This window comes from Mustelus asterias, chromosome 3 (assembly GCF_964213995.1).
Source record: "Mustelus asterias chromosome 3, sMusAst1.hap1.1, whole genome shotgun sequence".
NCBI lineage: Eukaryota > Metazoa > Chordata > Chondrichthyes > Carcharhiniformes > Triakidae > Mustelus > Mustelus asterias.
Window position 1 is genome coordinate 127002918 of NC_135803.1, and position 22648 is coordinate 127025565.

At 44.8% G+C, this 22648-nt stretch overlaps 2 protein-coding genes across 2 annotated transcripts in view; one reads left to right on the plus strand and one right to left on the minus strand.

Moving 5' to 3' along the window:
• abhd6a (abhydrolase domain containing 6, acylglycerol lipase a) overlaps positions 1 to 2631 on the minus strand; it is an 81310-nt gene extending 78679 nt beyond the window's left edge. The window contains exon 1 of the mRNA XM_078209553.1: positions 2569 to 2631. Coding sequence (XP_078065679.1) covers positions 2569 to 2585 — 17 coding nt within the window. The 5' untranslated portion in view covers positions 2586 to 2631. The remainder of the gene's footprint in view (positions 1 to 2568) is intronic.
• LOC144491572 (deoxyribonuclease gamma-like) overlaps positions 1 to 22648 on the plus strand; it is a 91747-nt gene that overhangs the window by 40873 nt on the left and 28226 nt on the right. The gene's annotated exons all lie outside the window — the stretch shown is intronic.

Sequence of the window (22648 nt, forward strand, 5' to 3'; positions counted from 1 at the left end):
AGAAGCCTTGCATGGGGGACCTTATCGAACGCCTTGCTAAAATCCATATAAACCACATCTACCGCTTTCCCTTCGTCAATGTGTTTAGTCACATTTTTGAAGAACTCCACCAGGCTCGTAACTTACTTGTGACTAATAAATAAACTTTACTTCACTGAAATTGTTGTCAGTTTAGACAGCAATAATGATGAACAATGACAATTTTGCCATCTTTCTGGGCCATTGGATTTGGGATGTTGCGATATTATTTTGGGAAATTCCAGCTAATGCGGCATAAAAAAAAGAGTAGGCCATTCAACTCCTCAAGCCTGTTCAGTCGTTTGCTTAGATCTTGGTTCATGTTGGAAGCCTAGCTTTAATCAATTCATAATAGCTTCACAAATCCACTGAAGGCACTTTCTGACATATGGGTAAGTGTTCCCTTCATATAGGGAGATGGGCCTCATCTACAAATTTGTTCTGAGATATAGGGTGGTGGAATTCAACTTTGTTTGGGACACACAACAAACAGTAATGGATAAGAGGCCTATTAACTGCACCCATCCAATTTTCTTTTCATTGCAATGGAGATACAGGTGTGATGGACAACTGGCAGCTGATCTGCTGCCATCTCCGCTGCTAACATTGAACTTTACCCCCGGTCAATCCAAAAACAGAATCCAGGTTAAAAATAATGGCCAAAACGCCCAAAATTACCAATTATAATGTTGAAAATAGAGATATGCAGTCAAAGCTTTTCATCTCGCACTCATCAGGTCAGATGGAAGGTTACTTTACCAATTTCAAAGAAAGCAACAATTTATATTGCTTGAGAAAAGGTGGCCCAGGAGTCCAGCAATGGGAGCATTGTACCACACTCATGGATTCAGTGCAGGAAGTGCTTTAATGACTGAAGCGGTTCAGGAAAGGTAAATACACTTACACATTCAATTACATCCTGCTGTGTGAATCATCCCTCCCTTCACTTGTCAAGTCCCTACGATCACATTGCTCCTCACACCTACCTACATTGCAAATGCACCCACACTTCTATTTCTATGCAGTTCCCCACATCCCAATCTGTCCATTACTGTCACTCACCCTCATCCTAATGCATATGGATGTCATAGAACATCCAGTCATGTTGACCTCATCTCAGCAGGGGTTGAAAGTTACACCATTCTCACCTTGCCAGTACCAATTCATTTCTTTTATCTCCGTCAGGGCCTTCACATGTGCAGTAGGAGCCCATAGACCTTACACATGCTGATACTCCAGAAAAGCTGATTTGTTCTGAGGGTGCACCATCAACAAACTCATGTTCAGCATGAAAGAGCTCAGATATTCACACTTTATTACCAGCTGGTTCACTAATATCCTTCAGGGAAGGAAATCTGCCATCCTTACCTGGTCTGGCCTACATGTGACTCCAGAGCCACAGCAATGTGGTTGACTCTCAACTGCCCTTCAAGGGCAACTAGGGATGGGCAATAAATGCTGGCCAGCCAGTGACGCCCATGTCCCATGAATGAATTAAAAAAAATATTGGGCCAGACAGAATCTAATCACCTCTCCCTGACATTTAATGGTCTTACTTTCATCAAATATCCCTGTCAACATCCTGGGGGGTCACCATTGACCAAAAACTTAACTGGACCAGCCACATAAATACTGGGGCTTCAAGACCAGGTCAGAGGCTGGGAATTCTGCAGAGGGTAACTCATTTCTGGATGCCCCAAGGCATAGCCTACATTTACAAGGAACAAGTCAGGAATGTGATGGAATACCCTCCACTTGCCTGGATGGATGTGGCCCCAACATCACTCATGAAGCTTGACACCTTGCAGTACAAAGCAGTTAGCCTGATTGGCACCGCCTGTACCACCTCAAACATTCCCACCACCACTACTGGCACACTGTGGCTGCAGTTTGTACCCACCACAAGATTGCAATTTGGCAAGACCTCTTTGACAACAACATGACCTCTACTAAGTTGGAGACAAGGGCAGGAGGCTCATGGGAACATCACCATCCCCAAGTTTTCCACAATGGCAATGAAGAATGGGCATTGAATACTGGCCTTGCCAGTGACCGCCACATCCCGTGAATGAATAAAAACAAAATATTTGAGTTTTAACCTGGTGATTCACACTCACAATTGAGGAAAAGCAGATGCTGGTTGTAGGGACAATAGTGGCATGTCTCCAGTCAAAGACATAGCGCTTTCCATGTTCTGCCCAGCTGGACACAGATACTATATACCGGAAACCTTTGATGAATAGGATAATGATTAAGGAGTAACAGAGAATGTGTGATATACTGACAGACCTTGGAAGCACACGAATAAAGATTACAGAGAGGATGATGCAGTCCATGCACACAACCAATGTACACTCTGATATCGATATGTTTGGTGGCCTAAACAGAATGCCTGATATTTTAGCTTTGTTCTTATCTGGCTGTGCTGATCTCCAATAAAGTGTCCTCTAACAGAGTGCTAGCATTGAAGTGCAGTTGGACTGTGAGAGTGATAATGGCAAAAAGGGACACGGAAGTGGAAACTCCTCTCAAAGCATTTGCACTTCTCACCCATTGCCCTCCTGCATGCCCTTCTCCGATCAGTAATCCTACATGCTCCTCATGTCCTGATGGATTGCTCTGCCCCGCATTGGAGCTGGCGGGCATGGAGGCTCCAAAACACAGAGGTTATTGGATAAGGGCATCTCAGCAGTCACAGCAGGGAATTGAACAGCCTGTCCTTATCCCTACTTTGACAAAGCTGCACCCTTTAGGAGGGACAGGAAAAGGAAGAGAAAAGCCCTGTGGTTGCGCAAGGGTGGATGTGAAAATGTGCAGCAGTGAAGTTTCTGTTCTTTAGTTGAATCACAAACATTGTTAGTTGAAACCACTTCCCTGTCTTTCCCATTGCTGGTTGCCAGCTGTTAAATCGCCTTTAAATTTACCTTGGTGATGAATGGAAAGCTATGAATAATTGGGGACCGATGGAAGGATACGCAAGATGGGGGTGCCTGATTAGTTGTTTATGGGACCACTCTGTGGTATTGGCCCAGCCAATTATTGCTGGTGAAATCTAAGTGCAGTTACATGATTAAGGACATTTCCAGAATCCTGGGCAATAATATGAGCTTCTGCTTCTGCATTGCCTTCATCACTTCTCTCCTCCATAAAATTACCTGCAGATAATCTATGCCCTGCACTTTCATGCTTATGCAAGTTCAAATCTTGCTGCTGCACAATGTTGTTCAGAGTGCAGCAAACAAAAACGTCACATCTCACTGTGTTAATTTTCACATGTCTGTCCATTCCACCAAGCTGTCTATGTCCCTTTGAAGTCTTTCAGGATCAGGTAATGTGGAGGATGGAATGATAATGCATATAACAATGTTATAAATTTTGTCAAAGAGAAGAATCATTAACAGCACAGTGTGAGGCTTGCTGATTAAGATAATCAAATTGGAGCTAACAATTCTTCTTCTCACATTATTAGGCTTTAACTCTTCAAGTTTTGAGGTAACATGAGAAGATGAGAGAGATGTGAGCAGTGAGATTGTTGTCACACTTATTAAAAATGAAAACATTTGTAGTTAGTCAATATCTTTCCAACTCTTAAATCATCCAAAAACACTTCACAGCCAATGAATTCTTCTGAAGTGTGTTTATTATTGATGTAGACTAGACACAGGAGCCAGCGTGATGGTCCTATCAGATCAGCAACCATGACTAAAAGACATCTGGCAATGGACAGATTGAGTTCTTTGAGAAGGTGACCAAAGAGGTGGATGAGGGTAAAGCGGTTGATGTGGTGTACATGGATCTCAGCAAAGCATTTGATAAGGTTCCCCGTGGTAAGCTTTTGCAGAAAATACGGACACATGGGATTGAGGGTGATTTAGTGGTTTGGATCAGGAATTGGCTAGCTGTAAGAAAACAGAGGGTGGTGGTTGATGGGAAATATTCATCCTGGAGTTCAGTTACTAGTTGTGTACCGCAAGGATCTGTTTTGGGGCCACTGCTGTTTGTCACTTTTATTAATGACCTGGATGAGGGCGTAGAAGGATGGATTAGTAAATTTGCGGATGACACTAAAGTCGGTGGAGTTGTGGACAGTGCGGAGGGAAGTGGCAGGTTACAGAGGGACTTAGATAAGCTGCAGAGCTGGGCTGAGAGGTGGCAAATGGAGTTTAATGCGGAAAAGTGTGAGGTGATTCACTTTGGAAGGAGTAACAGGAATACAGAGTACTGGGCTAATGGTAAGATACCTGGTAATGTGGATGAGCAGAGGGATCTGGGTGTCCATTTGCATAGATCCCTGAAAGTTGGCACCCAGGTTGATAGGGTTGTTAAGAAGGCATACGGTGTGTTAGCTTTTATTGGTAGAGGGATTGAGTTTCAGAGCCATGAGGTCATGCTGCAACTGTACAAAACTCTGGTGCGGCCGCACTTGGAGTATTGCGTACAGTTCTGGTCGCCGCATTATAGGAAGGATGTGGAAGCGTTGGAAAGGGTGCAGAGGAGATTTACCAGGATGTTGCTTGGTATGGTGGGAAGATCATATGAGGAAAGGCTGAGGGACTTGAGGCTGTTTTCGTAGAGAGAAGAAGGTTAAGAGGTGACTTAATAGAGGCATACAAGATGATCAGAAGATTAGATAGGGTGGATAGTGAGAGCCTTTTTCCTCAGATGGTGATGGCTAACACGAGGGGACATAGCTTTAAATTGAGGGGTGAGAGATATAGGACAGATGTTAGAGGTAGGTTCTTTACTCAGAGAGTAGTAAGGGCGTGGAATGCCCTGCCTGCAGCAGTGGTGGACTCGTCAACATTAAGAGCATTCAAATGGTTATTGGATAAACATATGGATGATATTGGAATAGTGTAGATTAGAGGGGCTTTAGATTGGTTTCACTGGTCGGCGCAACATCGAGGGCCGAAGGGCCTGTACTGCGCTGTAATGTTCTATGTTCTATGTTCTATGGCCCCAGAGAAATCTGACTCCCAGTCATAGGCATGATTCACAAACCGCTCCAATACGGCAACAAACAAATATTGAAAATTCTGGATGTCATCCACACTAAACGCTTTTCTCTCCTGAGTAGGGATGGGTAGATAGGAAGAAACTTTTCCCCTTACTGGAAGAGTCAATAACCAGGAGGTGTAGATTTAAGGTAAGGAGCAGGAGATTTAGAGGGGATTTGAGGAAAAACATTTTCACCCAGGGATGGTGGCAATCTGGAACTCACTGCCTGAAAGGGCGCTGAGACAGGAACCCTCACAACATTTAAGAAGCATTTAGATGAGCACTTGAAATGCCATAGCATACAAGGTATTTGCTGGAAGTGCTGGAAAATGGGATTAGATTAGATAAGTACCTGATGACTGGTGCAGAAACAATGGGCCAAAGGGCCTCTTTCTGTGCTGTAAATCTCTATGAATCTCTGACTATGGCTGTGTTGCCCTTAACTTTCTCAAACCAGCAGAAGGCATCAAAACCCACAAGCGATGCATTAGTGCTGATTACAACTGGCACTTGAGTCCAGAATTGTCCTCACTCAGCACAGAGACAGGCCCAGATTCCAGCTCCTTTGCAGACGGCAGAAAATACCCTTTTTCTTTCAGACCAGCCAAACTTCCAGATGGGCACCAACATGCTTTATAAACAGACACTGTGGAGAAGTGGCAGGAGCCGAGGGTTAAGCCTGAATTCAGAGTCAAACATTTGTCGCAGAACCAGGAAAAAAACTACAGCAGCAAAGCTGGAGCTTCAAGCTCGCACACACAACCTCAGGGAGGCACAAGTGCACTTGATGAAACAGAGCGCAATGTTAGAAGCTAAACTGCAGGTTAAGCTGAAGGAGGAGGAATGTACAGACAGAAGAGAGGTAAACCTTCAGCTTCCAGGAAGAACATGGTGGAATCCACCAAATACCCGAGTCCACTCGATGAATGATACTCAGGTGTCAATATCTAGTTCACCTCTTGTCCTCCTTAGCATTGTATTTTTCTTTATTGACATTCTCCTTCCAAAGGGAATGTTTGTTCCATTTGAAACACCAAGTACTACAATCTCAACTCCAGACCAATAAAGTCAGTCCAAAGCAATTGACACTACCGCTCCTCCAAACTTGAAAGGATGAGATCTGGAAGGGTTGTAGTGTTTCCAGACCATCTGAACCTGTAAGTTGAGATACTTTGGTGGTGGGGTGAGGGGTGCAGGGAGAAGGGATAGTGTGTAAATGTTATTGTAAGTACATTTTGGTAAAGACTTTGGGGGTGAATGACGTAGTATTAGGATGTTCAGGATTGTAAGGGTTAATGTGACACTCAGGAAACAATACCATCCACATTATGATGTACAGTCATGTGTAGTGCATTGTAGTAAGTTTAGCAGAAGTCAGTATAAAGGTCACACCTAGTCAGGACTGTATCCTGTATATAGTTATGTGTTATTAATAAACGGTCATTGTTCATGCATACAAGCCTCTAGACCTCTTTGTGATACAACATAACCTTACAACAATAATGACCAAATAATCCGTTTGTGATGTTGCTTGAGGGATAAATATTCACTCGGACACTAGGGATAAGTTCTCCAAAATGCTGCCATTGAATCTCTTACATTCAGTTGTGAAAGCCGACAGGGCCTGTGTTTAAAATTGCATTTGAAAGACAACATTACTAATAGTAAGCAGCACTCTTTCAGTATTGTAGTAGAGTGCTAGTGTAGATTTTAGTCATCAAGATTCTGACGTGCAACCTTCTGACTCAGAGGCAAGCGTGCCACCACCTGAGTCACAACTGACCCACATCTCCAGGGCATTCCTCTGATCTTCACAGAGCAGTGTCATGGGGTCATTTATCAACTTGCAAATAATTTCATGTCTCAACTGAAAGACAGCAATGCCAGTTCCTCAGTACTGCAATGTCGTGCTCACCTAGATTATCTGCTTAAAGCCCAAGGGCAGAGTTTAAATTTCTAACCTTCTAACACAAAAGTCAGAGCCATGGTGACATTTAATTATGAGCCTTCAGATCACTCAATTTCCCTTTTCTGTATAGGGGAGATAGACTGTCTCAGCAAATAACATGGTCAGACAGTAGACAATTCCTGAAATGTTATTATTGCCACAGCAATACTAATTATAATTATATGATAAGTAACTACGTGCTAAATGGAGGCAATCAGAGAGCTACAGTAGAGGGGAAACAAAGACGACAGGAATCTGCAACAATACAACAGGAAAGCGTGACACAGGAATACTGGCAATAAGTAACCCTTGCAATTCAGTTGACAAACAAGTCACCTGAACCTTACACCTTCATCTAAACCCCTTGCTGGACGGCACAATAGCACAGTGGTTAGCACTACTGCCTCACAGCGCCAGGGACCTGGATTCAATTTCCAGCTTGGGTCACTGTCTGTGCAGAGTCTGCACGTTCTCCCTGTGCCTGCATGGGTTTCCTCCGGGTGCTCCGATTGCCTCCCACAGTCCAAAGATGTGCTGGTTAGGTGAATTGGCCATGCTAAATTCTTCCTCAGTGTACCCGAACAGTGTACCGCCGGAGTGTGGCGACTGGGGGATTTTCACAGTAACTTCATTGCAGTGTGAATGTAAGCCTTACTTGTGACTAATAAACTTTAACTTTGTTATCATCCCAGTTGCACCCTTTGTAAGTCACAGACCATCTGTCTTCTTCCGAGTCAATCTTTGTTTTTGTCTGATTATCTTAAAGCTGAGAAAGTCAATATTAACAAAGTGATGAATCAATGACTACAAAAGCCATACTGATAATTATATGTAATCATAGCACAAACAAATGATGCAAATACTTTTCAAGTTATTTTGTGGAAAAAGAAAACATACCATCATCTAACATTTCACAGTAATGGTTCTTTTCGTGATAACATATTTTTTACAGCACTCAGCAAGTGGGAGATTTGTTCAAAAGTCCCTTCTGAAATATTGGTGCTAATACGAGACAGATAAATGGGTGTGAGGAAGTCACAGTTAACTTCTTGTTTCTCATGGTCGATAGTTTCACTGTTCTGTTTGGTGCCGAGTGAATGGGATGAAACCAATAAAGAACCAATAATGTGCAAAATTACCCTGAGGGGTTTGTTCTCATTTTCAACCTACGTGTAAATTTTCTTCTATTTCGGTTAACAGGCGATCATTCAATTTGGAAACTTACAGTAATCGCACTGATAAGACCACAGCCTATTTTGTGTGGTGGGGAAGTTGAAGCTTGTATTTCCTTTTCAAGGTCATGCCATTTTGCAAGAAAAGTGCTTATATCTAACAGCTTCTGGGAGGCTGTATTTACACTGAGAAGCAGTACATCAGGAACGTTCTGTCACAGGAGCATGGGTGATAGATTCATCTTGGGAGTCAGTTGACAAACAAGTCACCTGAACATTTTACTTTCATCCCCGGCTCTCAATTATAGCCTCATTGTACACAAGTAGGTCATGTACCATCTGGCTTGTGTTGGGTCAATGTAGAATCTCTCTATTCTTGTTATCTTCAAGCTGGTAAGTCAATAATAATGTAATGAATAACTCAATACCATAACGATACTGAAAATTATATCTCACCTGCTACAAAAAAAAATGACGTAACTGTTTTTCAATTATTTTGTTGCAAAGGCATTTTATTTGGTCCCAAGGATTTGGAATTTAAAGAATCAATGAAGTACAGAATTAACCCGAGCAAGCTTCCTTTCTCAATTTCAACCAATGCATAAATTATATTCCATTCCTGCATTTGCTATCTGAGGTGGAAAATTTATAAGGAGCTGTTTTTGGGCACGTGGATTGCAATTTATGTCCTGTATGTGCCCATTACCATTGGTCCTTCCTCTTTATTGAATATAAAAACTGAAACTGCGGGAAAAACGCAGCAGGACTGGCAACATCTGTGGCGAGATAAACAGTTAACAATTCAAGTGCAAAAGTATCTTCTGCACACCCTTCCTCCTCATTTACCTGATGTCAGTGTTGGTCTAAGCAGGGCCTGGACTGCTGGCTGCCTGAGCACTCAGCAGAAGGCTCAATCTCACATAGTGCAGCCCAGCCTGTTCCTCTTAAAGGGAAGTTGCATTCACTGGAAGGGTGGCACTGCTGGCTACCTGCGCTGACACTGGCTGCACAGCAGAGCTGTACAAATGGAGCACCAGGGAAGAGAATGCGATCCTAGGTGCCCGAATGCAGCACTGGTGGCCTTAGTCATGGAGGTTGAGAGATGAAGACCTCCTCTTTCAGTTAGACTCTTAAGCAACACCCTGTGCGGGGAATGGGAACAGGCGGCCACACAGGTCAATGCAAGCAATCTGTCCCAGAGGATCTGGCAGCAGCTCCACAAAACGTTTAATGATCTCATGTGGACGGTTAAGGTCAGTGAATGCAGATTGAAGGATTTCATACTCACCGCAACACCAACCTCTCAATGCCCTACCACCCCTACCACTCACCCAGCAACAGTCCATGGCACTCTAGATACTTCACTTCAACCTCACACATATTCCAATGATGCCAACCTCGCTCAGCTCCCACTGCTTTGAGATACCTCCAGCTATTCAACTGTGGCAGGTACATCGCCCAGACACAGTGGAACATAACCACCAATATTATTCTCTCTCTTTTTTGCTGTACTAAGTCACTGATAACCACTTGGAGCAAAGCAAAACCAATGTGAGGCACGGACACTTACACCATCTGAGCCTTGTGAAGGAGATGGGAAATAGTTCTCTGCATCAGGGGGCCATCCATTGATGGTGGGTTCCACCCTTAGGCCCCTCTCAACTACCGGCTCAGCTTTATCCCCCTACCTGGAGTGAAGAGCAAGCTGCTGATGGTGTGACCCTAGATGTCTGGCTTTCCACTCCACCCCACTTCCCTCATCCTAACCTTCCATTTCTGATTTTCTGCTTTCAAACACCTTAAGTGCTATGTGTCCAGCCAGGAGGAAGAGAGCGAGAGCAACAACACAGTACTGATGAAGAGGCACCATCACTTCAGCTGACATATGCAATTGAAATACCTCTCTTTATTTTTTCACACCATGTCAGCGTCACTGGCATTTGTTACCCTTCTTGAACCATTGCAATCCACATGGTGCAGGTACAGCCACAATGCTGTCAGGAACTTGACCCAGCAACAATGAAGGAATGGGCAATACAGTTCCAAGTCAGGATGGTGTGTGGTTTGGAGGGGAATTTGCACATGGTGGTGTGACCGTGCATCTTTTGCCCTTATTGTTCTAGATGGTAGAATTTGCAGGTTTGGAAGGTGCTGTTGAAGGAGCCTTGGTGAATTGTTGCAGTGTATCTTATAGGCCATACACACCTTTGCCGCCGTGCGTCAGTGCTGAAGGGAGTGAATGTCTAAGTCGATGGCCGATCAAGCAGGCTACTTTCTCTTGGATTAGTGTTAAGCTTCTTCAGTGTTGTTGGAACCACACACATCCAGGCAAGTGGACAGTATTCTATCACACTCCTGACTTGTGCCTTGTAGATGATGGACAGGCTTTGGGGAGTCAAGGAGGTGAGTTAATTGCCACTGAATTCCCAGCCTCTGACCTACTCCTGCAGCCACAGTTTTCTATGGCTGGTCCAATTCAGTTTCTGGTCAATGGTAATTTTACGCCCAAAGTTGCAGAATTGATTTCCAGCCAATTCATGTTTCTGACAACATTTTCGGCTTCTTTGGGTGGGGTAATTAAGCAAAGGTCAAGTGGTTTACATCCTGTAACTGAACTGTGGTAAATATAACTGAATGTTTATTGGATTGCTGCCTTCCATGCCAGGAATTTGATGTTGTTGGGACCAGCCAGTTTTATGTAGCAATTTGAAACTGAAAAATCCTCTGATATTACAGAAATAATACCACCTGGCTGCCAGCAACAGTTGTATCACTGAGATCTTAGTGCAACACATTGCCAGAGTAAGTACAGACTTCAACAAATACTAAGTTCTTATAGCCTCTGGGAATAAAATTGGATAACGCCCAAAAATGGGCACAGGATCATGATATGTGATTAACCCACACCCATAGATTGAAATGTAGGCAGTCGCCAACTCTCTGCTGTCTGCACATTACCATGAGTTCTGTATGCAGACATGCCAGTCATTAGCCACATGCACCCACTGGGTAAGCAATACAATGAATGGCCAGCACTACTTTAAGCTTCTGCACTACTCCAAGCTGGCCTGAACTATCTAAAGGGAAACTGTATTGTGGCTGTTGAAGTTCTTTGGAAATAGTGTGCTGTACAATAATCATCAATGACTAATGATGGGAGAGTGTGGTGAGCAAGGTTTTTGGATGCTGCAGTTCTTTATTGCTGGCCTCTTGCCCTGGTCCACCCTCTCTCTGATTTTCACTGCTTTAATATGTTTTAATTCCCTAGGTTTTGTGTTTTACTTTATCTTGAACTATTCTACCTTTAAAGTTCAATAGGATCACACAGCAATATGACACAGAACGAGGCCATTCAGCCATCCTGCCTGTACTGCCTCTTTAAAAGACTTATCATATTAGTTCTTCCCCACAACATTTTCCTTTTTGGACACTATAACCACATCTCCACATTGGTCCCTGTCAGCTCCAGCAGAATACAGCTGGTTGCCACTGAGACCCACCAAGGTCACCAAACAACCTTGGCATCATGTCAGAGGGCAATTAAGTGGCTGCATGTAACCAGTGTTTGCATCCTGACCTCGCAATGCACCCTGTCATGACCTCGATTGGGGTGTGTGATGATAGACATCACCCTCACGCCTTGCATCAGTGTAATCTGTGTGATATTGCAGCCTTTCTGGGAATGTCAGCTCAATACCTGGGACATTGATTTGCGGAGGGTTAACTATTGGTCTCCAATAAATGGCAGTGCTTTTGGGCTGCACACCATTTAATGGCGTAACCATTAGTGAGGGGAGGCTGGGGTGGCTGCTCAGCCAAGTGTCTGCCTCTTGAGGCAGACGAGGCACAGCTGAATCGTGAGGCCAGTGATTAGCATATCCGGCACATTCCCAGAGGGCACCTTGTTTCTCCCAGGTCACCCGAGGTGCAGAGCTGAGCAGGTGCTTCCATGATCCATTGAGATTTACCGTTACACACAAGCACCCCTGACAATCGGTGTGCGACTGCCGGGTGGATTCTCCCCTCTGTCCTCTCACCGCTGCCTGAGTGCGAGTCCCAGTCACACTGCAGTCACCCTCCCCCGAGAGCGAGCCCCTTCAGGCTGCATGAGCGGAGACGCAGACCATTCCTGAATCCCCCACTCTGCCCTGACAGCCCAGCCTCTCATGGGACCCCACCCACGTAACTCACAGTTACCCCCAGTGCTGAGCCTCTTGTTTTCAAGCCCTCCCACCTTGTGGCCAGTCCATACTCAGGAAGGGCACTCCCTCAGTTGCGATATGGAAGGAGGGCATAAAGGAGCTCACAGGAAGTGCTGCCTACATACCAGCCTTCACAACCCCTTTAAAGCAGGGGGCATCCCAAAATGAAGGGAAGGTAAAGCCTGCAAGTGACCCCTGTGGTCCCCCTGCCCCCCGATATGGCAATTATGGTGCCACCATCCCCACCCCAACTTCCACTTATCTGTGTCCCCGCATCTTCTCTAGTGCCCACAGAGCAGTGCAACGTGTGGAGGGTGTTGGTTGCCTGAGTGCTCACCTCTGAACTCCACCCTCAGAGACGAAGGTGCCAGTTCACGCTTATGTAGAGCTGTTGTAAATGGTGCTGATGTGACGTCACACCAGCGCCCGCTGAATATCGGGTGTGGGCGGGGGGGGGGAAGTCCCGAAGAGACTGCTCGCTTATGACGGGCTAATGTATTAAAATGAGCTTCCTGGGGTCCCGCAGTGTGTTTCATGCTACTCCGCCAACGAGGGGCCGGGGAAATTGAAACCCAGAAACTCGCTGGCACCAATCGCACCCTCCAGATTTTGAGCACATGCCACCATTCCCGCAAGTGGAGAGTGCGGGTTCAAAATCACCCCCATATTTCAACTGAGCCTAATGGCTGTTCTATAAATCACAGTCTTGTTCCTACATAAAACCACCTCCACTCCAACACTCTGCTGATAAAGGACGTGACCATCACAATTCCAGCTCCGCATCTTAGATTTGGTTCAACTGGCTGAAAATCGCCTAAAAAACTGATATTTTGTTTTGAGAACTAATAATCTGAACAGGGATCACAAGTTAGGGAGCATTCTCAGTCCCATGTCTGTGGGTCTTTAAGCAGAATGCTGGTGAATCTTTAGAATCCAGAACTGGTCACAATCTAGTCCGTGAAAGCTGCCTATTTGACAATACACATCTCTTTAGCCTGTCTTGATGCTCTCTCCACTCACATTGTTTGTTTCTTAAAGACTTGATTAGCTGTAAGTATTCGCATTCCAACCATTATTCATGTAAATTGAGTCTGTCTTTATATGCCCTGTTTGTGAACAGAATTCCCACTCACATGAAGAAGGGGCTTGGGGCTCCGAAAGCTTGTGTGGCTTTTGCTACCAAATAAACCTGTTGGACTTTAACCTGGTGTTGTTAAACTTCTTACTGTGTTTGCCCCAGTCCAGCGCCGGCATCTCCACATCATATTTTGAAGCAAACATACGTCAGTGATGAACGCCAAAACATCATAAATAAAACTGACAACAGCCGTAGCCACCTTTTGTACATTAATAGGATAAAGGGAAGCAGCTTGCCACTGAGTTTGAACTCAAACTTCCTCTTTACTGTGTTATTGGAAAGATCTCCAGCTTCACACCATTGCGATGCGGCAGAGTCTATTTACAGCTGAAGATCAGAGGCAGATGTTTATGCTGACTGCTGGGTTGATATATTGATGCTGTTGAAGTGGTCCAGCAGCAGTGTGGAAACAGCGGGTGGAATTTTCCAAGGCCGTTGGAGGCAGGACTTTTGGTGAGTGTGAAATTGCATTTCACTCCCTATCCTGCGTCTAGAACCGACAGTCTCATTTCACCCCCACTGTCAATGTGGAAATAAAGAACATCATTCAACTTCCCTGGGATCAACAAGATCTGGCTCTTTACCATCCCTTAATAACACTCACAGCTGCACCCATGTCAATTCCTTTTTGCAGCTAAGACTCCTTCAGTTTCATCTTTTCTTAACTCCTGCATCGCGTTACTCCTCTGAGCTGAAGGCAGCCTGCTCTTTTCCGACCACTGACACTTTCCATGCCTGTGGAGGTTGCCCTCTGGCTAGTGGAGCTCCTGAGGGCCTCTTCAAAGATTACCCCTCCTTCATCTGTGTGGAGGCAACATTGGTCTTGGGGGCTAGGCATCAGTTGTTGTGCCTTTCTCAGGGAATCCACTGGGAAGGGCAATACCTGCCTTAAGGAAAGCCCACAATGTTATCATCACTGTCCAGCTATTCCCTCGCAGGGCTGACCTGCGCCTCCTTGCTACCCAAGTGTAGCTGAGCCTCTGGATGCATTTGAATGCAGTGTTGGTTATCGAGGCAACTGTTTACTCAATGCTTTCTAAAGTAGACACCATTATATGGAAGCCATTATTGTGTGGCTGCATCTACGCATTGACCTGATGAATCTGACTCTCCATTCGACTGCCAACTCTTTCATCAGAGGGCATGGGCTCAAATGCCAGAACCATGATGGCACTTGTGGTTGGAATGCACTCTTCTATCTTCAATGCAAGAGACCGCACTGCCACTGGGAATTCAGACAGATGATGAGGCATTGGTCCACAAGTACCTGCTTAGTCTATGAGTCTTGAAGCTCAACTTCTGTGTCTAGTTGAGCGTAAGTCCCCTCTGATGGGGACCTTCCACACCAGCAACTTACCTAGTGGTACAGGGAAGCAGACATCTGGATGTCTGGAAGGTGCTGTTGAAGGAACCTTGACAAGTTGCTGTAGTACATCCAGCAGATTGTACACATGGGTTCCACAGTGCAGACGTGGTGGAGGGAGTGAATGTTTAAGGTGGTGTATGGATGCCAATCATGTGGACTGCATTGCCCTGGATGGGATTGAGCTTCTTGGGTGTTGTGGGAGCTGCACTCATCCAGGCAGGTGGAAAGGATCCCATGACAAGTCCTGACTTGTGTCTTGTCGATATCCTTTGGGAGTAAGATAGTGAGTTACTTACCACAGAATTTCCAGAGTCTGACATGTTCTTGCAGACACAGTATTTACATCGCTGGTCCAAATAAATCTATGGTCAATGTCCAGGCTGTTAGTGGTGGGGTATGCAGTGATTCTAATGCCATTGAATGTCAAGAGGAGATGGTTAGATTCTCTCTTGTTTGAGGTGGTCTATGCCTGGCACTTATGGGACGTGATTATTACTTATCACGTATCAGCCCAGTCCGGGTCTTGCTGCATTGGACGCAGACTTCTTCAGTTTCTGACAAGTTACAAATATTACCACACAATCAGCACCTAACATCCTGACTTCTGACCCAATTTTGGAAGGAAGGTTATTGATGAAGCAGTTGAAAAATAGCTGAGTCAACACACAACCCTGAGGAACTCCTGCAGTGAAGTCCTGGCTTGAGATGATAGGCCTCCAACATCTGAGCTGGGTTTAATTACAACCAATGAAATGCTTTCCCTCGCTTCCCAATTACTCCAGTTTGGTCAGTGCTCCTTGATGCCACATTCAATGAAAAGCTGCCTTGATGTCAAGGGCAGTCACTCTCACCTCACCTCTGGAATTCCGCACTTTTGTCCATGTGTGGATAAAGGGTGAAACAAGGTCTGGAGCTGAGTGGCCCTGGTGGAACCCAAATAATATCAACAAGCGGCTTATTGCTGTGTAAATGCTGCATGATAGAATGTGTGGTGGTACCTTCATCACTTTTCTGATGTTTGAGAGTAGACTGATGGGGTGATAATTGGTTGGGTTGGATTTTGTGGGCAGGACAAACCTGGGCTATTTTCAACTTTGTCAGGTAGATGCTAGTGTTGTAACTGTATTGGAACAGCTTGGCTGGAGGTGTGAATAGTTCTGGGACACAAGTCCACAATACTACAGCCTGAATGTTTACAGGGTCTATAGCCTTTGCTTTATCCAGTGCTTTCAGCTGCTTCTTGATATCTTGTGGGGTGAATCAAAAGATCTGCTGACTGGTATCAATGGCGTAGGGGACCTTATGAGGAGACCAAGATAGGTCTTCCATTCGGCACTTCCGGCTGAAGATGGTTGCAAGTGCTATAGCCTTGTCTTTTGCACTGAAGTGCCGGGAACACCCTCCAAGTTCCTCTCCAACCCACACACCATCCTGACTTAGAATGGCATAATCGTGCCTTCACTCTCACTGGGTTGAAATCCTGGAACTGCCTCCCACACAGTGATTCAAAAAGGCTGTTCACCACTATCTGCCTGAGGGGCAATTAGGGAGGGGCATTAAATGCTGACCTCGCAGACAATACTCTCATTCCAAGAATGAATAGAAAAAGCTCCACGAGAGCAGCACACATCAGATTCCACTTGATGCTGGATCTGATCAGATGGCATTTGCTTCAATGGAAACATCCGTGTTAAAAATAGAAATCTAAAAAAATGTGCAAAAATTGTTCTACTTAATGAAGATCCTGAATTGGCTCATTATTATGCTGCTGTAAATCCATAGAATCCCTATGGTACAGAAGGAGGCCATTTGGCCTATCAAACCTACACTGACCACAATCCCACCCAGGCTCTATTCCCATAACCCCACATATTTACCCTGCTAATCCCCTGACACTATGGGGCAATTTAGCATGGTCAATCAACCTAACCTGCACATCTTTGGACTATGGGAGGAAACCAGAGCACCCAGAGGAAACCCACGCAGACACAGGGAGAATGTGCAAACTCCACACAGATAGTGACCCGAGGCCGGAATTGAACCCGGGTCGCTGGCGCTGTGAGGCAGCAGTGCTGACCACTGTAAAGCTGATGTATTCTTTTGAGGTTCAATTATTTTTGGTTTTGTGAGAGGGAGGTCATGCCTCACTAACCTGGTGGTGTTTTTTGAAGAAGTGACCAAAATGGTTGAAGAAGGAAGGGCCGTGGATGTTGTCTATATGGACTTTAGTAAAGCGTTTGACAAAGTCCCTCATGGTAGGCTAGTGAAAAAGGTTGGATCTCATGGGATAAAGGGGGAGGTGGCTAGATGGGTGGAGAACTGGCTTGGTCATAGAAGACAGAGGGTGGTAGTGGAAGGGTCTTTTTCCGGCTGGAGGCCTGTGACTAGTGGTGTACCGCAGGGCTCTGTATTGGGACCTCTGCTGTTTGTGATTTATATAAATGATCTGGAAGAAGGAGTAACTGGGGTGATCAGTAAGTTTGCGGACGACACAAAACTGGCAGGACTTGCAGATAGTGAGGAACATTGTCAGAGGCTACAGAAGGATATAGATAGGCTGGAAATTTGGGCAAGGAAATGGCAGATGGAGTTCAATCCTGATAAATGCGAAGTGATGCATTTTGGTGGGAATAATGTAGGGAGGAGCTACACGATAAATGGAAGAACCATAAAGGGTGTACAGATGCAGAGGGACCTGGGTGTGCAAGTCCACAGATCTTTGAAGGTGACGTCACAGGTGGAGAAGGTGGTGAAGAAGGCATATGGCGTGCTTGCCTTTATAGGACGGGGCATAGAGTATAAAAGTTGGGGTCTGATGTTGCAGATGTATAGAACGTTGGTTCGGCCGCATTTGGAATACTGCGTCCAGTTCTGGTCGCCACACTACCAGAAGGACGTGGAGGCTTTGGAGAGAGTACAGAGGAGGTTTACCAGGATGTTGCCTGGTATGGAGGGGCTTGGTTATGAGGAGAGATTGGGGAAACTGGGGTTGTTCTCCTTGGAAAGACGGAGGATGAGGGGAGACTTAATAAAGGTGTATAAAATTATGAAAGGCATAGATAGGGTGAACGGTGGGAAGCTTTTCCCCAGGTCGGTGGTGACGTTCACGAGGGGTCATAGGTTCAAGGTGAAGGGGGGGAGGTTTAACACAGATATCAGAAGGACATATTTCACACAGAGGGTCGTGGGGGCCTGGAATGTGTTGCCGGGCAAGGTGGTGGAGGCGGACACACTGGGAACGTTTAAGACTTATCTAGACAGCTATATGAACGGAGTGGGAATGGAGGGATACAAAAGAGTGGTCTAGTTTGGACCAGGGAGCGGCGCGGGCTAATTGTTCTTTGTTTCTCGTTTCAAGGCTTCATTCTATGATCATCTTGCTGGTGCCAGTACAGAGCGAGACTGCGGATAGTTGGGAACCTGTCTCGGGGGCAGGGAATTCATATGGTGTTCGTGGAAGTGGAAATGAATAGGGTTGGGAAGCATTTTCCGATCAGGGCCAGTGTGATCTCCTGGACTCGTTTCGATCGCCTCAGGGGGTCGGAGAGGAATTTCCCAGATTTTTTTCCCCATATTGGCCCTGGGGTTTTCACTCTGGGTTTTCGCCTCTCCCTGGAGATCACATGGTCTGGAATGGGGGGGTGGGGGTGAGTTAATAGGTTGTGATGAACAAAGCATCGTAGCTGTGAGGGACAGCTCGGTGGATAGGATATTGGTATGTAGATAGGCTGGAAAATTGGGCGGGGATCCTGGATTCAGGATTCAATCCTGGACTGGGGAGCGGCGCGGGCTTGGAGGGCCGAAGGGCCTGTTCCTGTGCTGTATTGTTCTTTGTTCTTTGTTCTATTTTCACCTGATGTAAGTAAGATAGATGTGGAGTGATTCCACTGTTTTCACCTTGCCTGCCTCCATCTCTGTCCCTGAGGAAACTGACAGAAAAGGGAAAGTGTCTAGGATTTATTTAGGTTCTATGATGGAAGTTTCTGAATTCCCCCTGCAAGGTAGTCATTCATTCCTGAGCCAATTGGATAGCAATGGCATTGCTGACAATAAAAAACAGCCAATATTTCAGTATCATGCCACCTCTGAACAACTTGCAGTTACAGCTTCAAATTATATTTTGACAAATAGTGACATGCTTTTTATGATGGCTTAATTCAAAATTTATGATGAAACCTTTGAAGCAATCTCTGTCAATTATATTCACCAATCTGCAACTCAGTAAAAATGACACTAAAGGCTTTTTTTTGTAAAAGCACCACATAACTGAATGTAAAATGTACAGGATTTTTCACTCTGATACCTCCCACACAGGCTGCACAGAGGAAGGTTCGTGAATCCATCCTCAAAGGGCCCACCAGCCCATCTTGATCTCCCAGAGATAAGTTGTTTCTTTTAAAAACAATTGCAAATCACACAGATTAATAATCATATACAACTCATCTTGCAGCTTTCACATGCAACTGGTTGCTTGGATTATCCCATGGATAATCTTATCAATCATTTCTCCTTAGTCCTCAGTTGTCCCAGTTTCATTGTTCATAGGTTCATAAGATATAGGAGCAGAATTAGGCCATTTGGTCCATCGAGTCTGCTTCGCCATTCGGTCATGGCTGATATGCTCCGCATCCCCATTTTCCTGCCTTCTCCCCATAACCCTTCAACCCATTACCAATTAAAAATCTGTCCAACACCTCCTTAAATTTACTCACTGTCCCAGCACCCACCGCAATTTGGGGTAGCGGATTCCACAGATTCACAACTCTTTGGGAGAAGTAGTTAATTCAATCCAATCCTTTTCACAGTAACTTCATTAATGTAAGCCTACTTGTGACACTAATAAATAAACTAAAAAACTTTAAAACTTTAAACTTTAAACTAAATTTAGTTTCAATCCATCTAATGTCAGTGTATCTATCTGAAGATAGGAATTGGTTCTTCTTCTTCAGGTGGGTGAGGTGAGTACCTTGGCATGTTGAGCAACTGCATTTCCAGACTAACCACAATGCCTTCCCATAGTGTTCATTTTGCCAGTTGAGTGTAAATAATAGTGAGGGGAAATTAATTTTGCCCAATTACCTACCATTGCTAAGCATTAATGATGGATGGTTGGCTCCTTGGTATGTGTTGCGCAACTTAGGGCAGCTTGGTGGCACAGTGGTTATCACTGCTGCCTCACAGCGTCAGGGACCGGGTTCAATTCTGGCCTTAGGTTTCTGCCTGTGTGGAGTTTGCGCATTCTCCCCATGTCTAGAGGGGTTTCCTCTGGGTGCTCCGGTTTCCTCCCAAAGTCCAAAGATGTGCAGGTTAGGTAGATTGGCCATGCTAAATTGCCCCTTTATGTCCAAAGATATCTAGGTTAGCTGTATTAGCCATGTTAAATGTGCGGGGTTATGGGTGGAGGAGAGGACCGGGGTAGATACTCTGTCAGGGTGTTGGTGCAGACCCGGTGGGCCGAATGGCCTCTTTCTACACAGTAGGGGTTCTATAAACTTTCTTAAAGGTTAGGGCTGCTGGTTTTGTGGCTTTCCAGTCCAATCAGAACCCTCTGTTTTGTCATATTTCTCTCTGCTCAACAACTTGCCTCTCAAGGCTGCTTCGTGTTCGCTGTAGTTTCTTCTTCAAAAGAGCAGTTTCTCTCGCAAGCCGCATTGTCTCTCCAGTTGCTATTTATGGAGCCACCCTGACCACACGGTCTGCGTGTTTCACAGACTTGTTTCAGACGAGAAATTAACTTTCTCCTTGCAGCCTCCTCTCAAGTGTATCTTTTCTCACATATTCACATCCAACTCCATGACAATTGTCTGGCATGTATTCAGGAATTAACTAAGGAAATAAAGCAAATGATCATGAAAGCAACAATTATTTATGGCCTGTAATCAGGGATTGTTTGTGTTTTCTCATTTTGTCCGTATAAGTTGTTTTGAGTTTTTTGTGGCAATTACTGCACAGACTGTGTTTAAGTTCACAATGTCCCAGAAATGGAAATGTACAATGTCCCTAGGAATCACTGTTAACCCCATTGAGCCCTTCCCTGAAGTGAATCTGCCGGATTGTCAAACTGATTCATTTTATATCCCTTGGGCGATGGGCCGAAGGGCCTTTTCTGCACAGTATGCCTCTATGACTCAATTAAGCATTGATTTTCCTTGGGTTTAATTTTCGGGCAGACATTGATCCCCACTCTGGCCAGTGGCAGGACCCTGGGATGGCATTTTACTGACGGCAGCCATTTAAGAGGTCATGACCAGGGCTGCTGTCCAATTGAGAAGGCCCAGTCTTAAGAGCTGCCAACCCAAATAGAGGTGACCATTGCTGAGGCTGCATCGCTAGGGAGAGGACACTTCCGTGGTGAGGTGTCCTCGAAGAGTGGCAAGTTTGATAAAGGGAAGCCAGGGCCAAGCAGGCAAGCCTCAGTAATCGTGGGGCAGGTGGGGAGGGGAGCTGCTGATTATGTTACAGGCTCTGCCATCTGACATAAGTTAGGTGGATCCACAGGTTAGGTGGATTGACCATGCTAAATTGCCCATTAGTGTCCCAAAATCTGTAGGTTGGATGGATTAGCCATGTTAAATGTGTGGGGTTACGAGAATAGGGTGGGGGAGAGAGCTTGGGTAAGATATTCTGTCAGAGAGTTGGTGCAGACTCAATGGGCCGAATGGCCTCCTTCTGTCCTGTAGGGATTCTATTACCTGACTAATGAATAGAGATGGAGATAGTAGTAATGAATATCTCAACAAGGGAAAGGTAAATTCTAACCAACTCATGAAAGCTGTGAGTATGTTTCTGAAATTGAAATTGTTAAGAGAACTTGATATGAATTGTCCTTACTGCCGAAGAAAAAAATTAACCGAAAGTTTAGGGGAATAATTACATTTTCAATGAAAGAAAATAGAGGGGTGTAGCCTATAAAGACAGTAGAATCTGAAGAAATAAAAGTGAACATTGACAATACCTGTCAGCCCAACCATACTATTCTCTGGATTTGCGATAATTTTGAAATGGAAAAATTGACTCAGTTAGCAGGTCGATTTGGGAAATAAAAGGCCCCAGAGTGAATCAGTTAAGCAAAATAAACAAAGAAAATGGGCGGAATTTTATGACTTCGCTCCACACAAGACCAAAAAATCCCGCCCAAGGTCAACGGACATTTCCATTGTCCGCCCCTCGCCCACTCCGATTCCGTGGCAGGCGGGGCAGTAGAATTCTGGCAGATGTGTTAATAGAATGGACCAAGTGGGAATATAGGATCTATGTTTTTCCTTAGTTTCATGCTTATATTGTATTGGATTGTAAAGTTTTCCCAGAATGAGGTGAAATAGTCATCACTTTGTAAAACTGAATGAGAGGAAGTGATTGAGGATGTCACACATAAATAAGAGAACTATAACAACAAATGATAATTTTTTGAAAATTATTTTCTTAGTTGAATGAGAATAAATCATTTGGGCACAAGTTCACTAAACGACACCAACAATGTACTTTAATGTAAGTCAGGAACATGTAGTTAAGAATAGTTAATGCTAGTATTCTTTTGGAAATCTTTGTATGTTTGTCTAGACTAAACAATAAGGAAATTAATCTGCCCGCAACCCAAGACAATCAGGTTCATGTAGAGGAGATAAGCAAAGTCCTCCACATACCCCACCACATCCCCACTCCAATTTCCCATAAGATCACCTGAAAGCTCAAGGAAATCTAGTGTTCGACATTTGGTACGGCACATTATTTGGATGCAAATGTCTATGAGCAAATGTGATTTGTTGCGTGTGTGAGGTAACGTGTGTGCAAGCGTTTGCTCAAGAA